This window comes from Physeter macrocephalus, chromosome 11 (assembly GCF_002837175.3).
Source record: "Physeter macrocephalus isolate SW-GA chromosome 11, ASM283717v5, whole genome shotgun sequence".
In the NCBI taxonomy this organism is placed as follows: domain Eukaryota; kingdom Metazoa; phylum Chordata; class Mammalia; order Artiodactyla; family Physeteridae; genus Physeter; species Physeter macrocephalus.
In genome coordinates this window covers 169,581,327-169,603,804 of record NC_041224.1, presented here as the reverse complement: position 1 = coordinate 169,603,804, position 22,478 = coordinate 169,581,327, and the positions used below count along the sequence as shown (strand labels likewise).

Sequence of the window (22,478 nt, the reverse complement as noted above, 5' to 3'; positions counted from 1 at the left end):
GGAAATAGTAGCAGTTCATCAGCTACACAAAAGCAAGGCTGTTCAGAGCCCTGGGCTTCTGGCCCGGGCTACAGCCCTCCTCAGGCCTCAACTCCACCCCAAGGACTCCGGGGAATCAGTACAACTCCAGGTTTTTCTTTTTCATGGGAATGTGCTTGAAAAGTAGAAATGGTAAGATGGAATTGGAATTCCTACTCAGATGCATCCTGTATGTAAGTCATATGGGACTGAAAAAGTCTATGCCACTCAGTGATTCCCTCTTAGGAGAGCCTGAGTTTTTCTGTAAAGCCAAGAGTCAACCTCTACTTTAGCTCATGTGTAAACCCAACTTCCTTCATTCCTCTTCCTGCACAGAGGCTTTCTGCTTCAAATGTTCTTGTTCAGCTTTGAATCTGGGAAGAGGCTGATTTGTAACAATTGTAGTACCTCAAAAATGTACTGTTTGAGCAGAAACTAGAAACCTCAATTGATCGCCACATACGATGGAGTTTTCATGTCTTTCTCTAACTTCATGTCAAGGTTAGTGATAAGAAGAAGTTGCCCAAAAGACTGAGGCACCTGGCTAAGGTTTTTTACCATTATGGTCCTTGCTGCTTGTTTTTTTCCATTTATTCTCACCCAGCAGGGCGAAAGTAAACATTGTGAAGAAAGAGTCCTACTTTGGTCAAATTTTTCTTGGGAAAGTGTGGAAGAAAAAACACATTTTGAAATGTGGCTCTCACCTGAAACACAGCCGTGAAGGTGTTGTGTGGTCCGTGCAGGTTTTAACACTTTGGTGTGGCAAGTGAGGGGACATGCAGGCAGACTCCGAGAGTGGCCGGAGCTGTGGACCGAATCTTTCGGTTTTGAGAATGCCAGCTTCCAGCTGTGACTCTGCCACATTCCTTCCAGCGATGGCATCGTTCATCACCATAACGCCTAACATAAACCTGACTCCTTTTTACAAGATGAGAATAACAAATCTTTTCTGTTTTTTTTTACATTTTTATCATTAAAATTTCCAAATACCACAAAAGTAAAGAGTATAATCAACTATCATCTATGTACTATCACCCAGCTTCAATAACATCAACACTTACCATACCCCGAAGGAGCAAATCTTATTATTTTTGCCTCTAGTGAGTTGTGCAAAAGGTCTTATTGTGGGTGTAGTTTACAGGTGCACATTTTTCCCTTTGGAATCTGCCAGTGCGAGGTCTGTGTGCGGTATATTGTAAAATAAATAGATGGAGTTTTGAAATTTCTAACAACTTGTGGGAAAGAGAATCCAAGCCTAAAAGATTCTTTATGTCATGCAAAAAAGGAAAGAAAAGCACAAAATATTTCAAGAACTTTATTCTTTACAAATTATACATACATATATATATAACTTCTGAATACCTAGCACAATCTAATTACAGAGCCAATCAGTGAAAAACAGATACGACAAAGAGCCCCACCAAGTATAAAAGTGACCTTGGAAAAGAGGGCAAAAAAGCAATAAGGAAAGGTTTAAAGCAAAAAGGCAAGGTGGGAATCCTGAGGACTGTTGAGAAGCTGAAATAAAGAAAACAGAATCACCAGAGTAGAACTGGAAGATCTGGGAGTTATTTTCACAGTGACTCATCAGAAATCGCTTAGGACAGCAGATGCTTACAGGAACTCATGTTAGAAATTCTGCAGGATGTTGCTGTTGTTTTTAACTTACCTGGTTTTTCAGTTGGAAGAGGCTGAGAAGTTTGCCAAAACCGTCGTTGATGCGGGAGAGAAAACGTCAGAGTTCAAGGCCAAAGGCTACTTGGCCCTGGGGCTTACGTACAGTCTGCAGGCCACTGACGGTGAGCGAAGTCTCCGCCCACGGGAGCTGGGGAACCGCCAAGTCTGCACTGCAGGACCGGCCTATCCCCTGTCTCAGGAGGGCACATGGCTGGTTCCTCGTTTGCCGTCCTGTGGGGACCTGCCACCGCCGTCCTCTTTGCTTGGACGGGTCAGAGAATGGGAGGGAAGAAATGCAGGCCCTGTGCCCCGGCTCCCAGGCCCTCTTCACAGGTGCACTGTGCTGGTGGTGCCCAGCTGGCAGCTGTAGGGGTCTGTCCTGAGGAGTGAGGTGAGCAGGGCCCTGAGAGAGAATTCACCCTGCCCGGCCTTCGCCTGACTCTGCCCCAGCGCTTGGCCTGAGCTCTCCCCATGCGGAGGGATGTTGGGTCTTAGGCTAGGAATATAGAAGCATTCAGAGCCCACCTCCTCCAGAAAGCATCCCTTGATTTATCAGTACCTGCCCCTTCTCCATTTGCACTTTTTTTTTTCTTTAAACAACTCTTTTTTATTTACTTATGTTTTGGCCGCACCACGCAGCACGTGGGATCTTAGTTCCCCAGCCAGGGATCGAGCCCATGCCCCCTGCAGCGGGAGTGCGGTGTCTTAACCACTGGACCGCCAGGGAAGTCCCCATTTGCACATTTTAATTCACAGATACGTACATGTGTAGTATAGCGGCTCATAGCACATGCAGTGACATTACACGTTTGGGATGTATTTACTGTTTTGGTGGATGGGCTTCCGGCTAAAAAAATATATCTTAATTATGTTTTCTATACTTAATGAGTTTTCAGTTATATGTTTGCAGAAAGGATAAATTGGTAAATTATTTTTCTGAACTCTTTCTATTATTCCTTTTGCATTTTGTTGTTAAATGTAACACAAATACCAAAAACAAATCTCAAAAATGATTGTCCAACTCAGTGAATTAGTATAAGGGAAAATATTCTTATAAGCACCGCCCTACTTAGGACATAGAACCTTGCCAGCTACCTGGGAGCCCTTTCCGTGCCCCTCCCAATCGCAAGCCCCCATAAGAGAAAACACTACCCTGACTTTTATGGTACTCATTTTCTTTTGCTTTCTTTGTAATTTGTTTTTGTTTTTTTTTTTTGCGGTACGCGGGCCTCTCACTGTTGTGGCCTCTCCCGTTGCGGAGCACAGGCTCCGGACGCGCAGGCCCAGTGGCCATGGCTCACGGGCCCAGCCGCTCCGTGGCATGTGGGATCTTTCCGGACCGGGGCACGAACCCGCGTCCCCTGCATCGGCAGGCGGACTCTCAACCACTGCGCCACCAGGGAAGCCCTCTTTGTAATTTTGCTATAGTTTATTTTACATGTTACCCCAAATCTTTCTTTCCTCTGCCCTAAAATATCAAAGACCCTGGAGAAGTTTTGCATATCAACTGATTTTCAATCATGGATTTTTTTTGCTAATTTTTCATATACACTTGATATACTGGCAATACCCAGAACATTTTTTTAACTGTAGTAGGCTTTCAGTGAAGGGTAAATTTAATACCATATATTTATCCGTATAACTTCTTAGTTGAGACTCTATTCCTAATTAGCCCTGTAATTTTGGGATAGTCACGTGACCCTGCTAGGTCTCATCTCTATCCGTGGTTCACTTGGCACAGCTCTCTGCGTGCCTCTAGCTCATTCACTGTTGTTCTAAGTTAGTCATGGCTTACAGCTACATCCAGCTCTGGGCAGCCTTCCACCATCCTCAGAGCAATGTCAGGATGGGATCTGCCATGTTGGATTTGTTAGATAAGGACCATCTCCAGGTGCAGCCATAAACAGGTTCCTCTAGGACTTTTTCTGTTGTCCCAGTAAAAAGTACCTTTTTAGTTTCTACAAGACTCTAAGGTGGCATTTCTCACATGCTGTCTACAGGGGAAGTGTTGAGCTGATTTTCCAGTGTCAGTGTTGGGTTTGCCCTGTCTGTCCCTGGTGTTCACATCAAGGTATTAAAGGTCCTAGCCATTGCCACCGTGAATTAAACTGGCCTTCCACGGCATCAGGCTAGTGTCCTTGGTTCTCGGTGCCAGAAGGAACTCTGAAGGCCATCTAATCCACCCACTGGTGCTTGAATCTCTTCTATTCCATTCTGGCAGAGCCATTCTTCACCCGTGAATTACATGCCTGCCCTTGAGAATGTTTTCCTCTCTGGAGTTCCCAGCTGGTCTTTTGAAGACAGGCTGCTATTCCTGGGGGTACCAAGAGTGACCAGCCAACTCCCACTCTCACCTTGGCATGGTTCCACAGTTATGCCCAACAAGTGCCAGGGCCTCAGGCTGACCCGGCCTTCGTTTCCCATCCTCGACAGTGCCTGGGACAGGACTAGGCACATAAGCTCCCAGAATTTGTTGCTCTTAATCCAGTCAAATGTTTAGTTTTGGTGATGAGTTTTCTATTTGTCAGAAACTCCCTGATCTCCCATGCCACTGACTAATTGAACCCTTTTCTTAGCTTCTTTGCGAGGGATGCAGGAGGTCCTACAGAGAAAGGCGCTTCTTGCATTTCAGAGGTGAGTGGGAGTTCATCTTTTCACTCGGCTGTACATAATGACACCAAAGTATGATATGTATAAAAAGAAGAGATATTTATAAAGATTATGTAAACAGTGTTTTACCCCTGGGAGTCTTTCCTCTTGAGTACCGAACAGACAGTATAAAACTTGCTGCATCACTTGTTGCCATGTAAATCTGCATTCTTGATCTGTTTATTCATTCAGGCACGTTTTATTCATTCCTAATAAAGCGATTTCAGCTCTAAGAGAGGTAGTTTTTTATGTCTAGGGAGATGATTCCTTTTATTAAAGACATTTTTTATCATCTAGAAAAAGGACCATTCTTTGCAACCTTTTTTTTCTAACATGTCAATCTGCAGATTTTTATATTACAAAATGAAAAGGCCAGATTTTAGGTCAGTCTCTGAAATACTTATAAGACAGTCAGGCCGGCAGGTCCCTGGCCTCTCCATCCCCTCCATGGTCCATAATACCTTATGCTTGGCTCCATCACTGTACCTTTCATGAAATTAGGAGAAGGCCTTATAATTAGAGAACGCTTGTAGGCCACAGTGGCCTCTCACACCCCTTACTTGATCCTCACCCCACACCAATAAGGTAGATGGAACAAGTCACGTGTTCGCTGCAGGTGAGGGACCGAGATGCAGGGGTGAAGAGCCGGAGTCCTGTAGCTGTTGAAGTCAGGAAGGTCAAGGTCTCTGACGCTGACTGGCTTCTCTGGTACCTACTAGACCACAATTCCCTCATTTTATTCTTATTGCACGCATAATAAATCACTAACATGAATCACTGTCTGAAAGTATAGCCCCATGATGTCCAATCTAGAATTGGTATTGATCCTGTCACCTTAAATATATCTGAGTTACTTGATTTCTTGGAATTATATTAGAAACTTAGTTACTTAACCAAAAGTTTTACGAGGACCTCTCAATACCTAATAACCGTTGTTAGATTTCTTTCCTTAGAACTGGGGTTGCCTGCAGATTTGTCACAGTGTACATGCTCCTTTTTTTCACGAAATCATTATCGCTTGGTTTCAGTTAGTCTGAAACACTTTCATCTCTTTTCTTTCCATTTCCTAGCAGGCTTTCCCATAGCTCCTTCACGTTGCCAGTCCCAGACTGGTTAATGACAGAAGGTACCAACTGACAGCTGCAAACAGACCTCCTATCTCTGTGCTAAGTTTTTGTTGATGTTCTTCAGCACGGAGTGTGGAAAGCATTTCCATTTCAAATGATTTGGAGTTTTAAATTTTCCAGTCCTAGTTTGTAAAACCCACACATGGATGCCTAAGAAAGTGGTCATTACATCTGTTTCACTGTTTCACTTTTCTTAAATCAGCTCATCTTACTGGCTCTCTAAAAACAGCCATGGTGGTGGTCTGCCTTGAGCCACAGAATTCATAACTTCATGTTATATAACAGCTGTTCCATTGGCCTGAATTTCTTTTTGTTCTTCTTTTGCTTAGTTTCTAATTCAAAGGGATTTTTAAAATATTAGTTCATATGGGAATAAAGCGGAATAAAATCCTACTAACCTACGTGATTACATTGGGGAAGGCTAACCTAAATTTGGATTTATGTGTATTTAAGGATATTTTTCAAAGTAATAAAAATATTTGGTTTCAAGTACACATTAACTAGGATAATCCTAGTGTACTATACAAAAGTCTATAAGGGAAAGATTTTAAGTAAATAAGAAGGACTTGTATTACTTCTTACATGTAAATGAGTATTTAAAAATCACTTGGATGAGAAATATTTTCCTACTATATATTTTAAATCTTCTCCCACAATTCTGTTAATACTGTTGTTTAGCAAATTTTGTTTAAAAAGAAAACGGTGTATCTCAAAAAGTGGTGAGGTTGCAGATATAGCGTATGAAAATTAACTCAATTATGACTGGAGTCAGAATTCAAAAAGGTTTGCTCTCTCCTGGATTCAGAGAGGTGATTTTTGAAGACATCCCAGTTGCTGATTGCATCTTAATGTTGAGACCCTCAGCTGTTCATACACTCATAAGCTCAGCCCAAGAGGCTGAACCAATTCATATGTCCTATACAAAATTATAGTGAAGAAAAACTGTTGTTTGCAAAGCTTTCTAAGATGCTGTATTGATCTCAGTGGTGGCTCCTGGGGGCTCTCACATCCTACAGAGAAAAGCCAGGCTGGAAACAGTCGAGCGCATGTCTCAGTGACTTGCCCCCCAGCATGCAGGAATCCGGGCTGCTCCACAAGGAGGAGGTGGCGTGGTGTCACTGGTGTTTATCACTCAGTGTGGTAGAAGAGACACAATCTCACTTTTATTTTCCTCTCCCACTCCTAGCTTGAATTTAAGTTTGAATGTGGTATATTTTGTGGGTATGGTGTGATCAGGCAGCCCGGTTTGTTGGGAACTGAGCAGTTTCCCAGAATATGGGACTTTCAGTGCAAAAACCAGGAAAATACAGGACAAACCAGGACAAGTGGGTCATCCTATGTGTGTAAGTAATAGGAGGTCCCTGAGTAATAGATTTAACCAGGTTTGCACTTTTCTTTCTTAACATAATGATACACTAATCCCATGTCTACTGTAATCAGGATTGAAGGGGACTTCAAGGAGAATTGGCTAAATAAGGCAGCAGGGTGATACGGTGGAGAGACCAGGCCTCGGAATTTCACTTCTGGCTTTACCTCTTTTGCTTGATGTTCTGAACAAGATGCTTAATAGTAGATGCTTCATAACTTGTAGTTATTATTGTTACAAGGTACATGTCTTAATGGACCAGGGTCAAAATTGATCAGCTGTCTCTGTATTCTTGGTTCAGCTCCAGAGGATGTTGGAGCCAGAGTCTAGGAGAATGATGGGATGGACCTCAGGGCAGTCTAAGTTTTAGCCAGGTGATCTGGGAGGTCCATCCCATGCACTCCAGTAGCAGTCTGGCATACCCTTCTCAGGGCGCTGCTCCTACTGCACTGTAATGATCATTTAGGTCTCCCCCTCTGTGGTGCTGGGGGGAGCTCCTCAAGGAAAGGCACTTGTATTATTCATCTCCAAGCTCCCTAAAAGTTAGCACAGGGCCTGGCATCCCAGTAGGTACTGCATAATGTGGATGGATGGGTGAGTGGATGGATGTTTGGATGGATGCATAGATGGATGGGTGGATGGATGGATGGATGGATGGATGGGCAGGTGGGTGGATGGGTGGGTGGGTGAATGGATGGATGGGTGGGTGGATGGTTGGATGTATGGATGGATAGATGAAGGGGTAGATGGATGGATGGGTGGATGGGTGGATAGATGGGTGCCCTCGGTGGGCCAGTGTCTTGCAATTCTTTCTTTTCCTATGGAATTAATGGGCATGGAGGTGCTTTGACAAGGGAAGCACTTCGTGAGCATCCCTGTAGTGACATTTTTTAGGTCTCTGATTTTCTCTTAGCAGCCTCACCAGGTGCTCACAGCATGGGAATGGGATTCATAGCGCTGTTCTAAATTCATGTACAGAGTCCAGCAGGCTTGCAGTTTTCAAGATCACTAATGTCCTTCCTCTCACCTGCATTGCTTGATGATTTCTGTCAAGCACATTTTCTGTGGGCATACAAATGTGGTGTTGTCCCAGGAAGCCTAGCTGCTGAAGTTGTCCTGCGCAACTGGAGCACGTTTTCTGGAGTCTACCTGAGATGAACATCTTGCACTTTTTCTAGTTCTTTTGAGCATCTCCATGTTTCCTATTTTCTTTCGTAGGCTAAAGTGGCCAGTTTAACGTATTAGTCAAATTCTTGAAATAAGGTGTTTTTTTTAATGTGTATGTTTAAGTTGTGCCTCATTAGAAATTTGGCTGTTGGATATTCATTATTAGCGAAGTTGACAATTCTTCCAATGTTGTCCTAATGTACCCCAGTGATGCCAAGATTTCTAGCACTTCTGTTTGTTTCTTAGTGCTGTGGCTAACAGTTAATAATCATTTGAAGAGGCTAAGGTAGGGCCTTTGGTCAGAACTATTCTTATCCACACCCTGAGTTCACCAGACCATTGTCAGCTTTTCACTTGGTTGGTGTTGGGTAGAAACAACCGTGATTTGATTTAACTTCATTTTTAAAAAATCTAAACTGTGCTGAGAAAATTATAGCTCTGTGGAATTCTTTTTGAGGGTTGTAGAAAGCTGGTTTAATTGTGAAAGATGAGATAAAATAAATAATGCTAAATGCAAAGTCTCTTCATAATCCATTTTGTATTCATTTTCCCTGAATAATTGGGAGAGACAGAAACCATGACATTCCAATCTCACTTTTTATGAACACCAAAGAAAAATATTCTTTGATGTACAAATTCATGGAAAAACCAATGCCTGTCAAGTAATAAAAACTGGGGCATGCTGAGTAGGCCTCTGCTAGAAATAAGACATCTCAAAGGGCAACACAGGCAAATCCTCAGCCTTAGCCTCTCAGGCTAAAGTGAGAAGAGTCCTAAGGCCGTGTCTGGAGGCAAGCTTACTAGTGAAGATTCCCCAGGGATGGGAGTTTTGCTCTTAAGGTTAAGAAAAGGACAGAGGACACCCCCCACCCCCTACTTCCCCCCAGTTGCTTGTGGTAAGATACAATTGACTTCCACGTAAAAGCAAGAATGACATATCTGCCGTCAAGTAGGAGGCCAGCATAGCCTCTTCCCATTGGTGTCAAAAGCCAGTTGATAGACTGAGTCTGGTGTCTGGCCACAAAGTCTTACATGTCATGGTTGCATGTAATTAGTTAAACTGCATGGAACTTAGTAGAAGCTTCAAAAGACTGAATGAATATCCTCCATTTCTCTCTATAGTTCATCAAAAAACCAAAACCTCATCTTACAAGCAAAGCCGGGCCTTTGATTTTCATATGGTTTCTCTGAAATCCAGAAATTTGGATAAAGTAGTGTTAAGACCAAAAGCCAAAACTTAACCAAAGCAGCCGTCGCCTTGCCAAGTATGCTCACAGCCTCACCGTGTCCCGGCGTGACACGTGGACCTCTCCTGCTCAGCCCAAGGGAGGCATCTGCTGGGGAGGTCAGACCTCGGGGCCTGTGGCTTCTTCATCCCCGGGCTTCTTCTCAAAGTCAAGGCCCATTGGCTGCCATTTCAGATGCTAAACAAAACAGAAACACGCTCCTGTGTCATTCCTATGTACAGTGGTAAGAGGAAACATACATGCCATTTGTTCGTGAACAGAGGAGAAGAGTTTAAATGAAACATTAAATAGTTATTAAATATGGGGCCTTGGTAAAATAATTAATAAGAACCTACTGTGTAGCACAGGGAACTCTACTCGATACTCCATAATGACCTATATGAGAAAAGAATCTAAAAAAGAGTAGACATATGTATAACTGATTCACTTTGCCGTACAGCAGAAACTAACACATTGTAAATCAACTATACTCCAATAAAAATTAATTTTAAAAAAATATGGGGCCTTGGTATAAATAAAAATACAAATGGGAATACTTGTTTGACATGGAAAATAAAAATGGCCTCTCTCATGTACTAATAGCGGCAAATACTTTTTCAGGGCCCACAGCCTGTCACCTACAGATCACCAAGCAGCTTTCTACCTGGCTCTGCAGCTTGCCATCTCCAGACAGGTCAGTTCTCCAATGTTCCCACACTTGGTGCCTGTTCTGTCTTGATACAGTTTGCGGGAGTAGCTGACCTGCTTTCCTTCACCTGAGGCTGACCTGGAGCCAGGGACTCTCCTCAGAGGCCACTGCCTCCTCGCAGCAAAGACCCTGGTGTTTCGGTCAATTGGAGCATCAGCTGTGAAGACACAAGGCAGGCAGGCTCTGCTTTTGGAGATTAAATCCGCAAATCTGGAGGGCCCCACCTGGGGTCGGATGGCAACAGGGGATGCAGCACATGGTGTATACCCTGACCGAGGAGTCCTCAGAGAGCCTTTGTCCCTTGCTAACAGAGCCCAGGGGTGAGCTGCATGGTGGAGATTTAGTCACTGGTGGGGCCTGGTCGTCCTAAGGGTATCGGTGATTGACAGGAAGATGCCAGTGAGTGTAGACAAAAGAGACCAGTTCATTTCAAATATGTAGAAGATATGAACAATTACACACAGTGGCTCCTCGAAATAGGAGACTTGACAGTATTCTCCTTGATGGAGGGGCAAGCTTTGTTGGTCTTCATCTTCCCAGCGGTAGCTTCCAGAAGCTGCCTGTGCCATTCTCATACCCTCCCGTTCCCTCCCAGCTGTTCTGGAGACTCTGGCCCCATGTCTGCCTGCCCACCACGTGCAGGACACTGGTGGTAACCCCAGCACATTCCTAAGTGCTGACTGGAGGGTGAATCGAAGGTCAGTTCCCCAGACATGCCATTCCCCTGGCAGGCCTGGGCCCTCCGCATGTATCTGACTTCCCGGAGGCCAGGGAATGGTGCCAAGAAGCAGCTCCCCTTGGCGACCTGGGGACCAAGGAAACCAAGAGAGCTCGTCTGTGAAGGTCCTCTCACCTGGCATGGTGTGGCTCACAGCTGGCCTGATCACGAGCTGCTGCGGAGGCACCTGTGGGCTGGTGACCGACCGTCCGGTCTCTCTCCTCCTCCAGGAGCTCGGCACACCTCCTCCTTGAAGCCCCCTTCCCGTAGCAGCCTGCTCCTCTCCTTCCTCTTGCCCAGCTCTCTTGTTCAGTATCTTCCCCACTAGACCTTAGGTTCCCTGAGGGCAGGAACCCACATCTGTCACCACTGCTTTGCCCTGGCAGCGGGAACGCTGCCTGACACGTGGTAGGCCCTCACTGATACTCATTGAATGAAGGAACCAGCTTCGAATTCCTTCAAGTCAGCCTAGCCCTTAAGGACCTCACTTTGCACCCTGTATCAGTTTTTTCCTGATTACGCTAGTCATCCCTAAAAACGGGTATCATGAGTGTACCTGCCTTTTGACCCTCCCAGAATACCAGTGCTGTTCACACAGCAGGCTGTCCCCCTGGGGAGGGGAGCAGTAGATGGAACCTCCTGGGTGCAGCAGCAGCCTTCGTGAAGTGCCGTGTAGGGCTGGATGGTCTCCTCCCGCTGTGATAGCTGTGATTCTACGGCTCAAAACAGAAAGCCAGCATTTTTAACTTACATCCATCAAAAATGGTATTTCGGAGAGGAAAACGAATAGATTTGGTAAAGACAGAAATCACAGTTTCCTACTAAGGAGTGAGGTTCCTGAGGGTTGGGGAAGAAGCGGGAGAGCTGAGAAGAGGTCCAGCCAGGGCCCGGAGTTGGAGGGGAGACAGAAAGGAGTCCCTGGGGCGACCGTGTAAGAATGCCTCAGTCTTGAGCCTGTTTCAAAATCCAGCTTCAGGTTCTAATTCTCCCTAGGTACTGTTAAACCTGCACAGAATCTCGGGTGTTCAGATAGCTATTATGTATGCATTTTATCCACCCTTGTGCTTGGATGATTTTGAAGAAAGTCTTGAAGAGCTGTTGGATTTTGAAGGTTAAGGTTGTATCTGGTCCTACTTAAATCTGGATACACCTGCTCTGTATGTGGCATTGCAGTTTGTTTCTTGGGTGGAGTTCCTTTGGATTGTAGTTTGGAAAGGTGTGGGGTTGGTTAGTTTGTTTGCATAGTTCCTTGATGCCTAACAGAGATGCAGGACAAAGGGACTTGAAAAGAATCACAGGTGTCTGATCCTTTGGAAAGCTCTGTTTAAGGTTCTGAAACTTATCAAGCACTTTAATTTCAGTACTACTTAAAAAATCAGAACAGTTCAGCGAAGTCAGTTTCATTCCATTAAAAACTGCTGGCAGTTTGTTACGTGTCTCCATGTAGAGTGAAATTATCTTGGGCATAATCGAAAGTAAATCAGTTTTGTGGAAAAAGAGACAAATTATTTAGGGAGAAGCAAACGATTTGGTATTGGCAGTTATGCTGAGAAACAGAGTCTCTCGTATCACTTCATTAGTCATACTGTTGCTTGAAGGGGGCCTCTGTTTTCGTGTTTGTGGTTAATATCCTGGGGCTGCCATGAAGATGGCTTAAAACCTGAGTGTGGCACACGGTGAAACAACTCCTGATATTTACAGAGAATCAGATACTGAAATGGTGGCTGCGCGCGTGTGTGTGTGTTTAAAAATTCTTTCTGGTTTTCTTTTAAACCAGATACCAGAGGCTCTGGGGTATGTCCGCCAAGCTCTTCAACTTCAAGGCGATGATGCCAACTCGCTGCACCTCCTTGCTCTCCTGTTGTCGGCACAAAAGCATTACCATGATGCTCTGAATATCATTGACATGGCCCTGAGTGAATATCCAGAAAATTTTATGTAAGTGATACTGGACTTGTTTTTCCTCATACAGAGCGTATTGCATTTACTTCTTCTCCCAATCTCTCTAAGTCCTTCCTGCACATCCTGGTGGTAAATAGTACAGAATCCCCTTTACTCTTGTTTTTTCATGATATTTAGAAACAAACATAGTCTTCAGGTCAACCTGAGTTGAACTACTTTATCCATTCTTTCCCAATGTGTACCTTTGAGACATACAAGATGATTTTAAATGCATTATGGATGAACATTTTTACTTTAATAGTTATGCATTTTTAAATGTACATTAGAGAAAATACAGCTGCCTATCAAAGGGTGATTTCATAGAAATTATTGCTCAGAGGGAGACTAAGAATTTTTAAATGAGTTGTTTTAAAGGGAATTTAAAGGGAAATATTACTATACATGGATATGGCAAAAGCTACGTTGAACAAACCCCAGGGACTGAAATTTGGGAAACATTGCTTTATAGCTTGTTTGTCCCACATTACATAAAGGACTCCCATTAGCTCCAGGTGATTACTATATTTTAGGCAACTTTGATCTGGATACCTGTCTTAGGTTTATTCTCTAGGAAATGGAATTCCTTAAATCAATCAGCGGTATTTGTTCGTGACCTAAGAATTGTCATTACAAACTGCCATGTGCTGGAATGGTCTGCTTGTTCACCTCTTCCCTCTGAATCCCGGAATCCAGGCCTGTTAATTCGGCTTCGTTGAGAAGGACATTGTCTTTTGGGCTACTCATTTTATCCTCCGTGGAGTAGCTTAGTAACCAGTACACAGTGGCCAGAAACAGTAAACAGTCCTGCAGGCTGGCAGGTTCTCATTGTCTAAGTGGCAGGGTCAGCAGTGGGCGGGGGCGGCCTGGGGCCGGGGGAGAAGGGAAGGCAGGCTCTCTCCACTTCCAGAAATAATGCAAATTTTAAGTGGATCGGCCTTGGCTTTATTTCTCTGCCTCATCACCTCACTGTGGTTTTAATCAGCGCGTTTCAGCAGACTCCCCTCGGAAAATTGGTTCACACATTTCCATTACAAACATTTCTTTGTCTTCAAGTGAAAAGGGCACTTCTCTTCTCCCCATCGAGAAATTCTCATTATAATCCAGGAAACCTCTGACTAGAGATTTCTCTTGTAGGTTCAGCTCTTTATGCAGAGTGAATTAAAGAGCTTTGCCGCTCACTCACGGAGTGCATCTCAAAATGCACACGGAGTACATTTCTGGATTTTACCCAAAGCTGGTTAGCCCGTGGAGCCGTCAAGTGGTTAAAGCACTTTCAAAAATAGTCGGCCATTTACCCCTCAGTAAAGTAGAGCCTGATGCAACTGAATTCAGTTTCTCTCATCAATGCTCTTATAAAGTGGCTGCCCCTGCCTCCCAAGCCCAGCGCCTTCACTGGACGTTTGTTAGATGTTAGATGTTAGACTCCAGCATGTGGCTCTTGCGTAGACAGCCTGGGGTGTCATCTGAGAGGAGAGAAGGCTTATTAAACTAACAGCCACACTGCACAGTAAGCAGTAAACAGTGGTGGCTAATATGGTAATGCCTCCAAGTGACAGCAGCTGACAGCCTTTTCAAGTAGTAGAAGTAAGGAACAGCAGTAGAGGTATTTGAGGAATGCGAGCCTGTTATTTTAATGTTAAGCTGTAAGCTCAAAAAAGCAAAGCATATGGCAGCAGGGCTGAGAGCCTCTGATGACTTGCTTGCTTTTTAAATATTTGTATTTCTTCCTTTGTGATGGGAAACTTCTTCCTCCCAAGAATACTTTATTAAAAGTTGGGGCCAGATATAGTCAGTGGATCCCATGGTTTCTTCCCAACCTGGCTAAAACATTTCAACACCAACCTAAACAAGATTACGTGGGCACCTGTCCCAACTGCCATGTAGCATTATCCGTATGTTTGTGACAGGCTTGTCTCCAGCAGAGCTGCAGACTCTCGGAAGCCTGGGATGTCCTCGTGTCTCTCGTGTCCCAGCAGCCATAACCTACCAAAGACTGAGTATGCAGTGGATGTTCCCTCGGCCCCTTCCCTCTTCTAGGGTCAGGCCTGTCTGACTGTTGAACCAAGAAGTGATTTCACTAGCCTCTTAGCCTGATGCAGAGAATTACGGAGCTTTTTGGTCTCCGTTAAACTCATTCAAGATGCTTAACCACCATCTTTTATCACTTCATGGTGACAGTAAGGACGGGTAACCCTGGAGAGACCAGGGGCTCCCCCAGGGGCAGTGAGCTGGCCTGGCCAGTGCACTGAAGGCATTCATACATGGTGATCGCTCAGTAATTGAGAGGCATTCATATTAATATTATTACTACTGATACAGTGTCTTCAAATGTAATATTTTAGAATCCTTTAAAATGATTAGATATTGAGTAGAAGCAAAAGACTATTTATTAAATCTATTTAAAATAATAATACAACTAACCTATGTATACCCACTTCTTAACTTAAGAAAAAGAACATTAATGTTACCTGTGAATTTCCTGTGCACTCCTGCTGTCCTGTTCCCTGACCTCTCCCCGCACAGGTTAACCACCATCCTGAATTCTAAAAAAATTTTTAATGATCTCCTTACACCACTCGCTTTCATTGCTTAACATTGTGTTCCTGAGGGTCATCCTTCTTGCATACAACAGCAATTTATTCATTTATACTGATGAATAGTACTTTATTGTATAAATATACCAAGATTTCTTTTTCTAGTTTACCGTAAGCGGCTATGTGGCTTGTTTTCAGTTTTCAGCTGTTACATGAACCATGCTGCTGTGAATATCCTTGCACAGTTCTCCTGGTGCCCATGTACAAGCATTTCGTCAGGTAGACACCTAGGAGCGAATTGTTGAGCCATAGGATGCGTGTATCTTCAGTTTTACCAAAGAATTCCAAACTGTTTTCCATAGTGGTTGTGTCCGTTTTACATCTCCAGCAGCAGTGCCCAGGGGCCCACGCAACTCCAGACACCAACACTTGGTGCCCTCAGACTTGTTGGTTTCTGGTTAATGGTATCACACTGTGAGTTTAAGTTGCATGTCCTCATTATTAATGAGGCTGAACACCTTTTTCATGTGTTTATTGGTCATTTAGCTTTTCTCTTTTATGAAGCACATATAGAAGTCTTGCTTCTTTTCTAATCTGGTTGTCCATTTCATACTAATTTGTAATATTTCTTTATGTTATGATTAAAAATGTTTTTGTTGGTTATATGTGTTGCAAAAATCTTCTCCCAATCTGTGTCTTGTCTTTACTTTCTCTTAATGATATCTTATGATGAACAGAAGTTCTTAATTTTAAAGTATAGTTGAATGTATCAATCATATCCACGGATAGTACTTCTCTGTCTAGTTTAAGAGACCTTTCCTAAGTTATCTTCTCAAGCTCTCTCATGTTATCTTTCATCCTTGAATCTAGGAGTCCGGCTGGAATTGACTGTTTTATGTATGTGAGGTGAAAGGGATCAAGGGTAATTTTTTCCCATGTGGATACCCAATTGTCCAGCACTTGAAAAGATAGTCCAATATTGAAAAGATTCCTTTTGCGGTTTCTCCCCAGGGCCACTTTTTTCTTAAACCAAATGTCCATCTGTGTGAGGAGCTGTTTGTGAGCTTTCCACTTGGTTCCATTGGTTCAGGGTGCCCATCTCTGTGTGATTGCCTCTCTATCGTCATTCTTACAACTTTATTATACATGAGGTCAGTCCACCCCTGTAACTTGCTCCTCAGGGATATCCTGGCTGCCCTCAGGCCTCTGAGCCTCCATATAAATTTTCAAACTGGCTTTTCACGTTCCACGGAAAAAATCTGTTGAGATTTTGATTGGAATTACATTTAATCTAATAGCTTAGTTTGGGGAAAATTAGATATCTCTAATTATTTAGGCCTTTAGGAAATACTTTTTAAATGAAGCTTTATAATTTTCTTTATAAAGATTTTGCTGATGTTTACTAGGTTTATTCCTAGTTACCTGAAAAAACTTCCATGCTTTTCTATTTAAACCTCTATTTAAGAGTTTAGGGAAATTTCCTTCTTCCAAGAAGGCTTGCTAAGAGTTTTTTTTTTCATCATGAATTGATATTGAATTTTATCAAAGGTTTTTTCAGTATTTATTGAGATGATTATATGATTTTACTCCTTTAATCTGTGAATGTTATATTAATTGATATTTTTAAATGTTAAATTAACCTTGCATTCTTGGAATAAGCCCAACGTGATCATGATCTATTAGTTTTTTAATGGATTCAGTTTACTAGTTTTTTTAAAGAACATTTACATTTATGTTCATGTGTGAAATAGCTTGTAATTTTCCTTTCTCATTATATCCTTGTCAGGTTTTGGCATCAAGGTTAGGCCAGCCTCATAAAATGAGTTGAAGTAGTTCTTTTTTGTGTGTTTTGGAATCTTTGTGTAAGATTTGAATTATTTGTTCCTAGAATAATAAGTTTGGGTAAAATTTGCCTATAAAACCATCTGGGACTGGTCTTTTTTTCCATGGAAGGACTTCTGATGCTTTTTAAAAATGATTATAGGATATTCAGGATTATAGGATATTCAGGATTTTTATAGGATTATAAAAAATCAGGATATCCTGATTATAGGATATTCAGGATTTTTTTTTATTTATAGGATTTTCTACTTCTTCTTTGATTAAGCTATGTTTAATATACTATATATATTTTAAGAATTTGCCCATTTAATCTAAGTTCTAAATTTTACTGCCATAGAGTAGTTTATAATGTTTTTAAATTATTTATTGTCATACAGCATCTGTGGTTAAGTCTTTTTCATTCCTCATGCTGTTTAATGTGCCTTTTTTTTCTTGAACAGTCTTGCCAGAAAACTGTCTGAAACATTGATCTTTTCAAAGAACCTTTAGTTTTTTTAATCATCTCAACCGTATATTTACTTTCTCTTTTATGAATTTCTGTCCTTATTTCTATTACTCCTTTTCTCCTATTTTCTTAGAGTTTGTTCTGTTTTGTTTATTTGGTTTTCCTTCTTAATTTTTTAAGTTGGATGTTTAGTTTTTTAGTATTTTGCCTTTCTTATTTTCTGACATAAGCATTTAAGATAAAATATTCCGCTATGTACTGCTTTAACTATAAACTACAAGTTTCAATATGTGAAATTTTTGTTATTGTGTCAATCTAAATATTCTTAAATTTCCATTATTATTTTTTGATGAATTAATTATTTTAGAACTGTATTTTATAATTTAAAAATATATGGGTTTTTTTAAACTTATCTTTTGTCAATGGGCTTTTAACTTCATTGAATTGTGTTCAGAGACTGTAATCAATATAAGTTTGAAATTTGTTGAGACTTGTTTTATGGCCCAGCATGTGGTCACTACTTATAAATATTTCACATGTGCTTAAAAAGAATGTTTCCTGCATTTGGGGGTAAATTTTTATATATTTTATTACGTTAAGCTATCAACTGTGCTTTTCAGATCTCTTTTTTCTTATTGATTTTTTTTTTCTACTTAATCTATCAGTTTTTGAGCAGAGGTATATTGAAACTACCTCTGATGGGTAGATTGTCCTGTTTTACCACATAGGTAAAGCAATTTTTGCTTTATATATTTTAAAAGCTGTGCTATTAGGTGCATTTAATTTAGAATTGCTATGTCTTCCTAGTAAATTCAACCTTTTATCAATATGTAAGTAGTTGCATAATTCATTTTGCCTGGAAGTCTATTTTGTATGATGGACACATACCTACACATACAAATAGCCATGTACATATGTACATATACATGTATACACACATACTGTGTGTGTGTGTGCTTGGAATATCTTTTTCCATTCTTTGAACTTTTTATATTCATATATATATATATATATATATATATATATATATATATTTTGTGTGTGTGTGTGGTACGCGGGCCTCTCACTGTTGTGACCTCTCCCATTGTGGAGCAAAGGCTCCGGACACGCAGGCTCAGCGGCCATGGCTCACGGTCCCAGCCTCTTTGCGGCATGTGGGATCCTCCCAGACCAGGGCACAAACCCATGTCCCCTGCATCGGCAGGCGGACTCTCAACGACTGTGCCACCAGGGAAGCCCAATATATTCTTATATTTTAGATGCACTCTTGTATTCATTAAATATAGCTGGGTTTTTTTGTTTTTTTTTAACTCAGGCTGACAGTCTATCTGGAACATTTAGTTCATTTCCATTTATTGTAAATAGTGACATATTTGTATTAGTGTCTCCCACTTCATTTGTGTTTTCTATTTGTCCTGCTCTTTTTTCATATCTTATCCTCTCCTTTCCTACCTTCTTTTAAATAATTATGTTTTTATTACATATTTTTCCTTTACTAATTTGGAAAAGAAACATTCTATTTTGGTTGTTGTTGTTTAGTGATTACCCTAGAAATTTGAGTGAGGGTCTGTTGTTGGCAAACTTTCTCAACCTGTGTCTAAAATTGTATTTGTCCTTTCTCTCAAAAGAGATTTTCAAACTAGATCTATGATTCTAGGCTCACATTTCCTCACAGCACAGTGATCTTGCTCCTTTTGTCATTGTTGAGAAGTCAACCGTTGGTTTAATTTTAGTTCATTTTAATGTCATCTGTCTTTTCTCTCTGGCTGCTTTCATTGCCATTCTTTCTGATGCTTGGCATTTTCACTGTGATACAGCTAAGAGTAGATCCTGCTCGAGACTTTTTAAAACTGTGGATTGGTCTTGTTTGTATTGTTTATCATTTCTAGAAAATTCTCAGCCATTATTTCTTCCGGTATGTCTTCTATAGCTGGCATATCATTGGATCTTGCTTTTTTTGTTTAGTCTGATAAGTTCTGCCTTTTGTGTCAAGTGTCTGGTCCATTCACATTTCATATAATTAATGATGGTTGAATGTATGTCTGCCATTTCTGTATGTGTCTTGTCTTTTTTTGTTCCTCTAATACTGCCTTTAACTTCTGTTGAAAACTTGTTTTTTTAAACCCTTTAACTATTAAATGCCTAAACAAAAGGATGAAAAATTAGCATTTGCTGATTATGTGTTAAATGTCTCTAACACACTGTAAGTTTTTTCCAAAATAAAATTGAACAAAGTACACATTTTTATATTGAACAGTGTTCACAGATTCTGATAGATTCGCTATCTCCTGTACTTGGTATAAGAGCCTCGATTGTTCTTCTTTTAAAACAGAGCTTTGCAAAAATTTCCTAATTGATTAATGTATTTTACTTAGTAATTTTCCTCACTGGCCCAAGAATGTAGAAGTAGATGCCAGGTGATGTTGGGAACAATTGTTTCTTCTAAAGACAGTGTGGCCAGGGCTTGGTCAGGCCCTCACAGACTTCGTGTTTCTGCCATGGGATTATTCATTTTTAGATAAAATATCGCAATGAGAACTGACAGTTTGTTACTTTTGTCTCTGGAAAATATACCAGATAGTATCATACCAATGGTGGCACATTTGAGAACTTTAGTATAACTGAGATATTTTATTCTAATTCAGCAAGCCTTCCAATGGCTGCTAAGGGCAGCCACACCAGGATGTAGTTTCTTGCCCTGAGACAAATTGTGGTTGTACAACTTTCCTAATTACAGATTTTTAGTTGATTTGAACTTTACTCTTTCCTACTTAAGTAGAACACATACAGGCACTTATTCTCCAGCTCTCAGAGAGGTCATCAAATCAACAACACACTTAAGAAACCATCAAATGTTACCACAAAGCACAAAAAGTAAATTTTGAAACCTCTCAAAGATAAAAATACAAGTGGGATCATTATGGTGTTTTCTGATCCATGACTTTGATATATCAGATGTTGTTGAAACAAATCCTCAAGTCACCAGATTGGAAAACAATCTCTTCTTCTGTATGTGGTCTTCTATTCTCGTACCCGTGGAAACAGATTTTTTCAGACAATCGTGCTGCTTTTTACATCAACAGGAACTAACTGTATGGGAAGAAATGAACATATATAACGTTCATTCATTCATTCATTCATCCATTTGTTCACTCATTTAGCAATAATAACCACTAGCATTTATGCACTGCTTTGCTTTGTGGCAGGCAACTCCTATCAGCACTTCACATATTTTAAACTAATTTAATCATCATGAGACCATCAAAGGTTGGTAGTATTATCATCCCCATTTTACAGATAAGGAAACTAAGGCATAGGGAGGTTTAGTGATTTGTCTAGTTGTGTACCTAGTAAGTGGCAGAGTCATACTTTGAACCCAGGCAGCCTGACCTTGGCCTCTGTGCCCTCGAAGCATTGCGTTCTTCCCACATTCCAGTTGCCATGTGAGGTGCTGGGCATGCCGCCATGGACAAGAGAAAGGCAGTTTATGCTCTCTTCAAGCTAACAATCCAGATGAACAGGATTTTTATCCTATATCCTCTGTTAATCTCTTCAATAAACCAGAAAACTTGATGAGGATCATTCTTTTCTTGAGTGGAGTATATATACCTGGTTTAAAAAAAACATTACTTGGCAAGTAAGATTGTGCCTTTTTCTCAGTCTGTGTCACTTAACACGCATAGTCTCAGAGAAACTCAGTTTAAGTTGAAATATCATACTGAGTAATGTTTTGATGTAGTGATTACTGAGAGGCCAGGTGTTATGGGCTATTTTTATGTCTGAGCTGAGTGATGGAGTAATGAACATGCCTATTAAATTTGTATTTGATAGAAAGTTGGACCACAAGGAAAGAGGCTGTTCATCTTATTAAACTAGAGAAATGATCCATTGGAAACCTGAAGGATGTCTGGGAGGGATGAGTGCAAGGTAACCAAGCCAGGGATGCCTGTTCCTCAGATACAAGCTGGGGAGGGGATCTTTGGGCAAAGGAGAGTGGGTGACAGCCTGGGTGACAGCCTAAACGACACCACAGACCAAAGTGGAGTGGATTCAGTGGTGCAGTAGCTTATTTAAAATCAACTTTCCACAACAACAACAACAGCAAAAGAACTTGAATAAAAAGTGGACAAAGGACTTAAATAGACATTTCTACAAAGTAGATATTCAAATGGCCAGTAAGCACATGAAAATATTCTTAGCATCACCAATCATTAGGGAAATGCAAATCAAAACCACAATAAGGGCTTCCCTGGTGGCGCAGTGGTTGAGAGTCCGCCCCGTGTGCAGGGCACACGGGTTCGTGCCCCGGTCCGGGAAGATCCCACGTGCCGCAGAGCGGCTGGGCCCGTGAGCCATGGCCGCTGAGCCTGCGCGTCCGGAGCCTGTGCTCTGCAACGGGAGAGGCCACGGCAGTGAGAGGCCCGCGTACCACAAAAAACAAAACAAAACAAAAAAAAAACCCACAATGAGATACCATTAGGATGACTATTATTTTTAAAAAAACAAAACAAAAAACAAACAGATACTAACAGGTGCTGGAGAGGATGTGGCGAAGCCGGAACCCTTGTGCTCTGCTGGTGGGAATGTCTAATGGTGCAGCTGCTTTGGAAAATAGTGTGGCCGTTCCTCAAAAAAATAAAAATAGATTACTATATGATCCAGCAATTCCACTTCTGGGTAAATACTCAGTAGAATTGAAAGAAGGAATTCGAACGGAGGTTGTACACTCATGTTCATAATAGCAGTATTCATAATATCCAAAAGGTAGAAATCACCCAAGTGTCCATGGATGGATGAATGGATAAGCAAAGTCTGGTCCATACATAAAACAGAATGTTATTCAGCTTTTAAAAAAGAAGGAGGGCTTCCCTGGTGGCGCAGTGGTTGAGAATCTGCCTGCCGATGCAGGGGACGAGGGTTCGTGCCCCGGTCTGGGAAGATCCCACATGCCGCGGAGCGGCTGGGCCCGTGAGCCCTGGCCACTGAGCCTGCGTGTCCAGAGCCTGTGCTCTGCAAAGGGAGAGGCCACAACAGTGAGAGACCCGCGTACCACAAAAAA

General features: G+C 41.7%; 1 protein-coding gene and 1 long non-coding RNA gene across 20 annotated transcripts in view; one reads left to right on the top strand and one right to left on the bottom strand.

Moving 5' to 3' along the window:
- TTC7B (tetratricopeptide repeat domain 7B) overlaps positions 1-22,478 on the top strand; it is a 249,175-nt gene that overhangs the window by 146,831 nt on the left and 79,866 nt on the right. For all 18 annotated transcript variants that reach the window (XR_008618724.1, XR_008618723.1, XM_024130960.3 and 15 more), the window contains 4 exons: positions 1,700-1,817; positions 4,272-4,329; positions 9,852-9,924; positions 12,435-12,595. Coding sequence is in view for 16 of the 18 variants with exons in the window: in XM_024130960.3 (XP_023986728.1) it covers positions 1,700-1,817; positions 4,272-4,329; positions 9,852-9,924; positions 12,435-12,595 (410 nt within the window). In the remaining 2 variants the exon portion in view is untranslated. The remainder of the gene's footprint in view (positions 1-1,699; positions 1,818-4,271; positions 4,330-9,851; positions 9,925-12,434; positions 12,596-22,478) is intronic.
- Positions 18,860-22,478, bottom strand: part of LOC129392568 (uncharacterized) — a 6,033-nt gene continuing 2,414 nt past the window's right edge. The window contains exons 2-3 of one of the 2 annotated variants that reach the window (XR_008618725.1): positions 20,767-22,045; positions 18,860-20,509 (exon numbers count right to left, since the gene is read on the bottom strand). This is a non-coding gene — a long non-coding RNA (uncharacterized lncRNA). The remainder of the gene's footprint in view (positions 20,510-20,766; positions 22,046-22,478) is intronic. The other variant, XR_008618726.1, reaches the window with a different exon arrangement.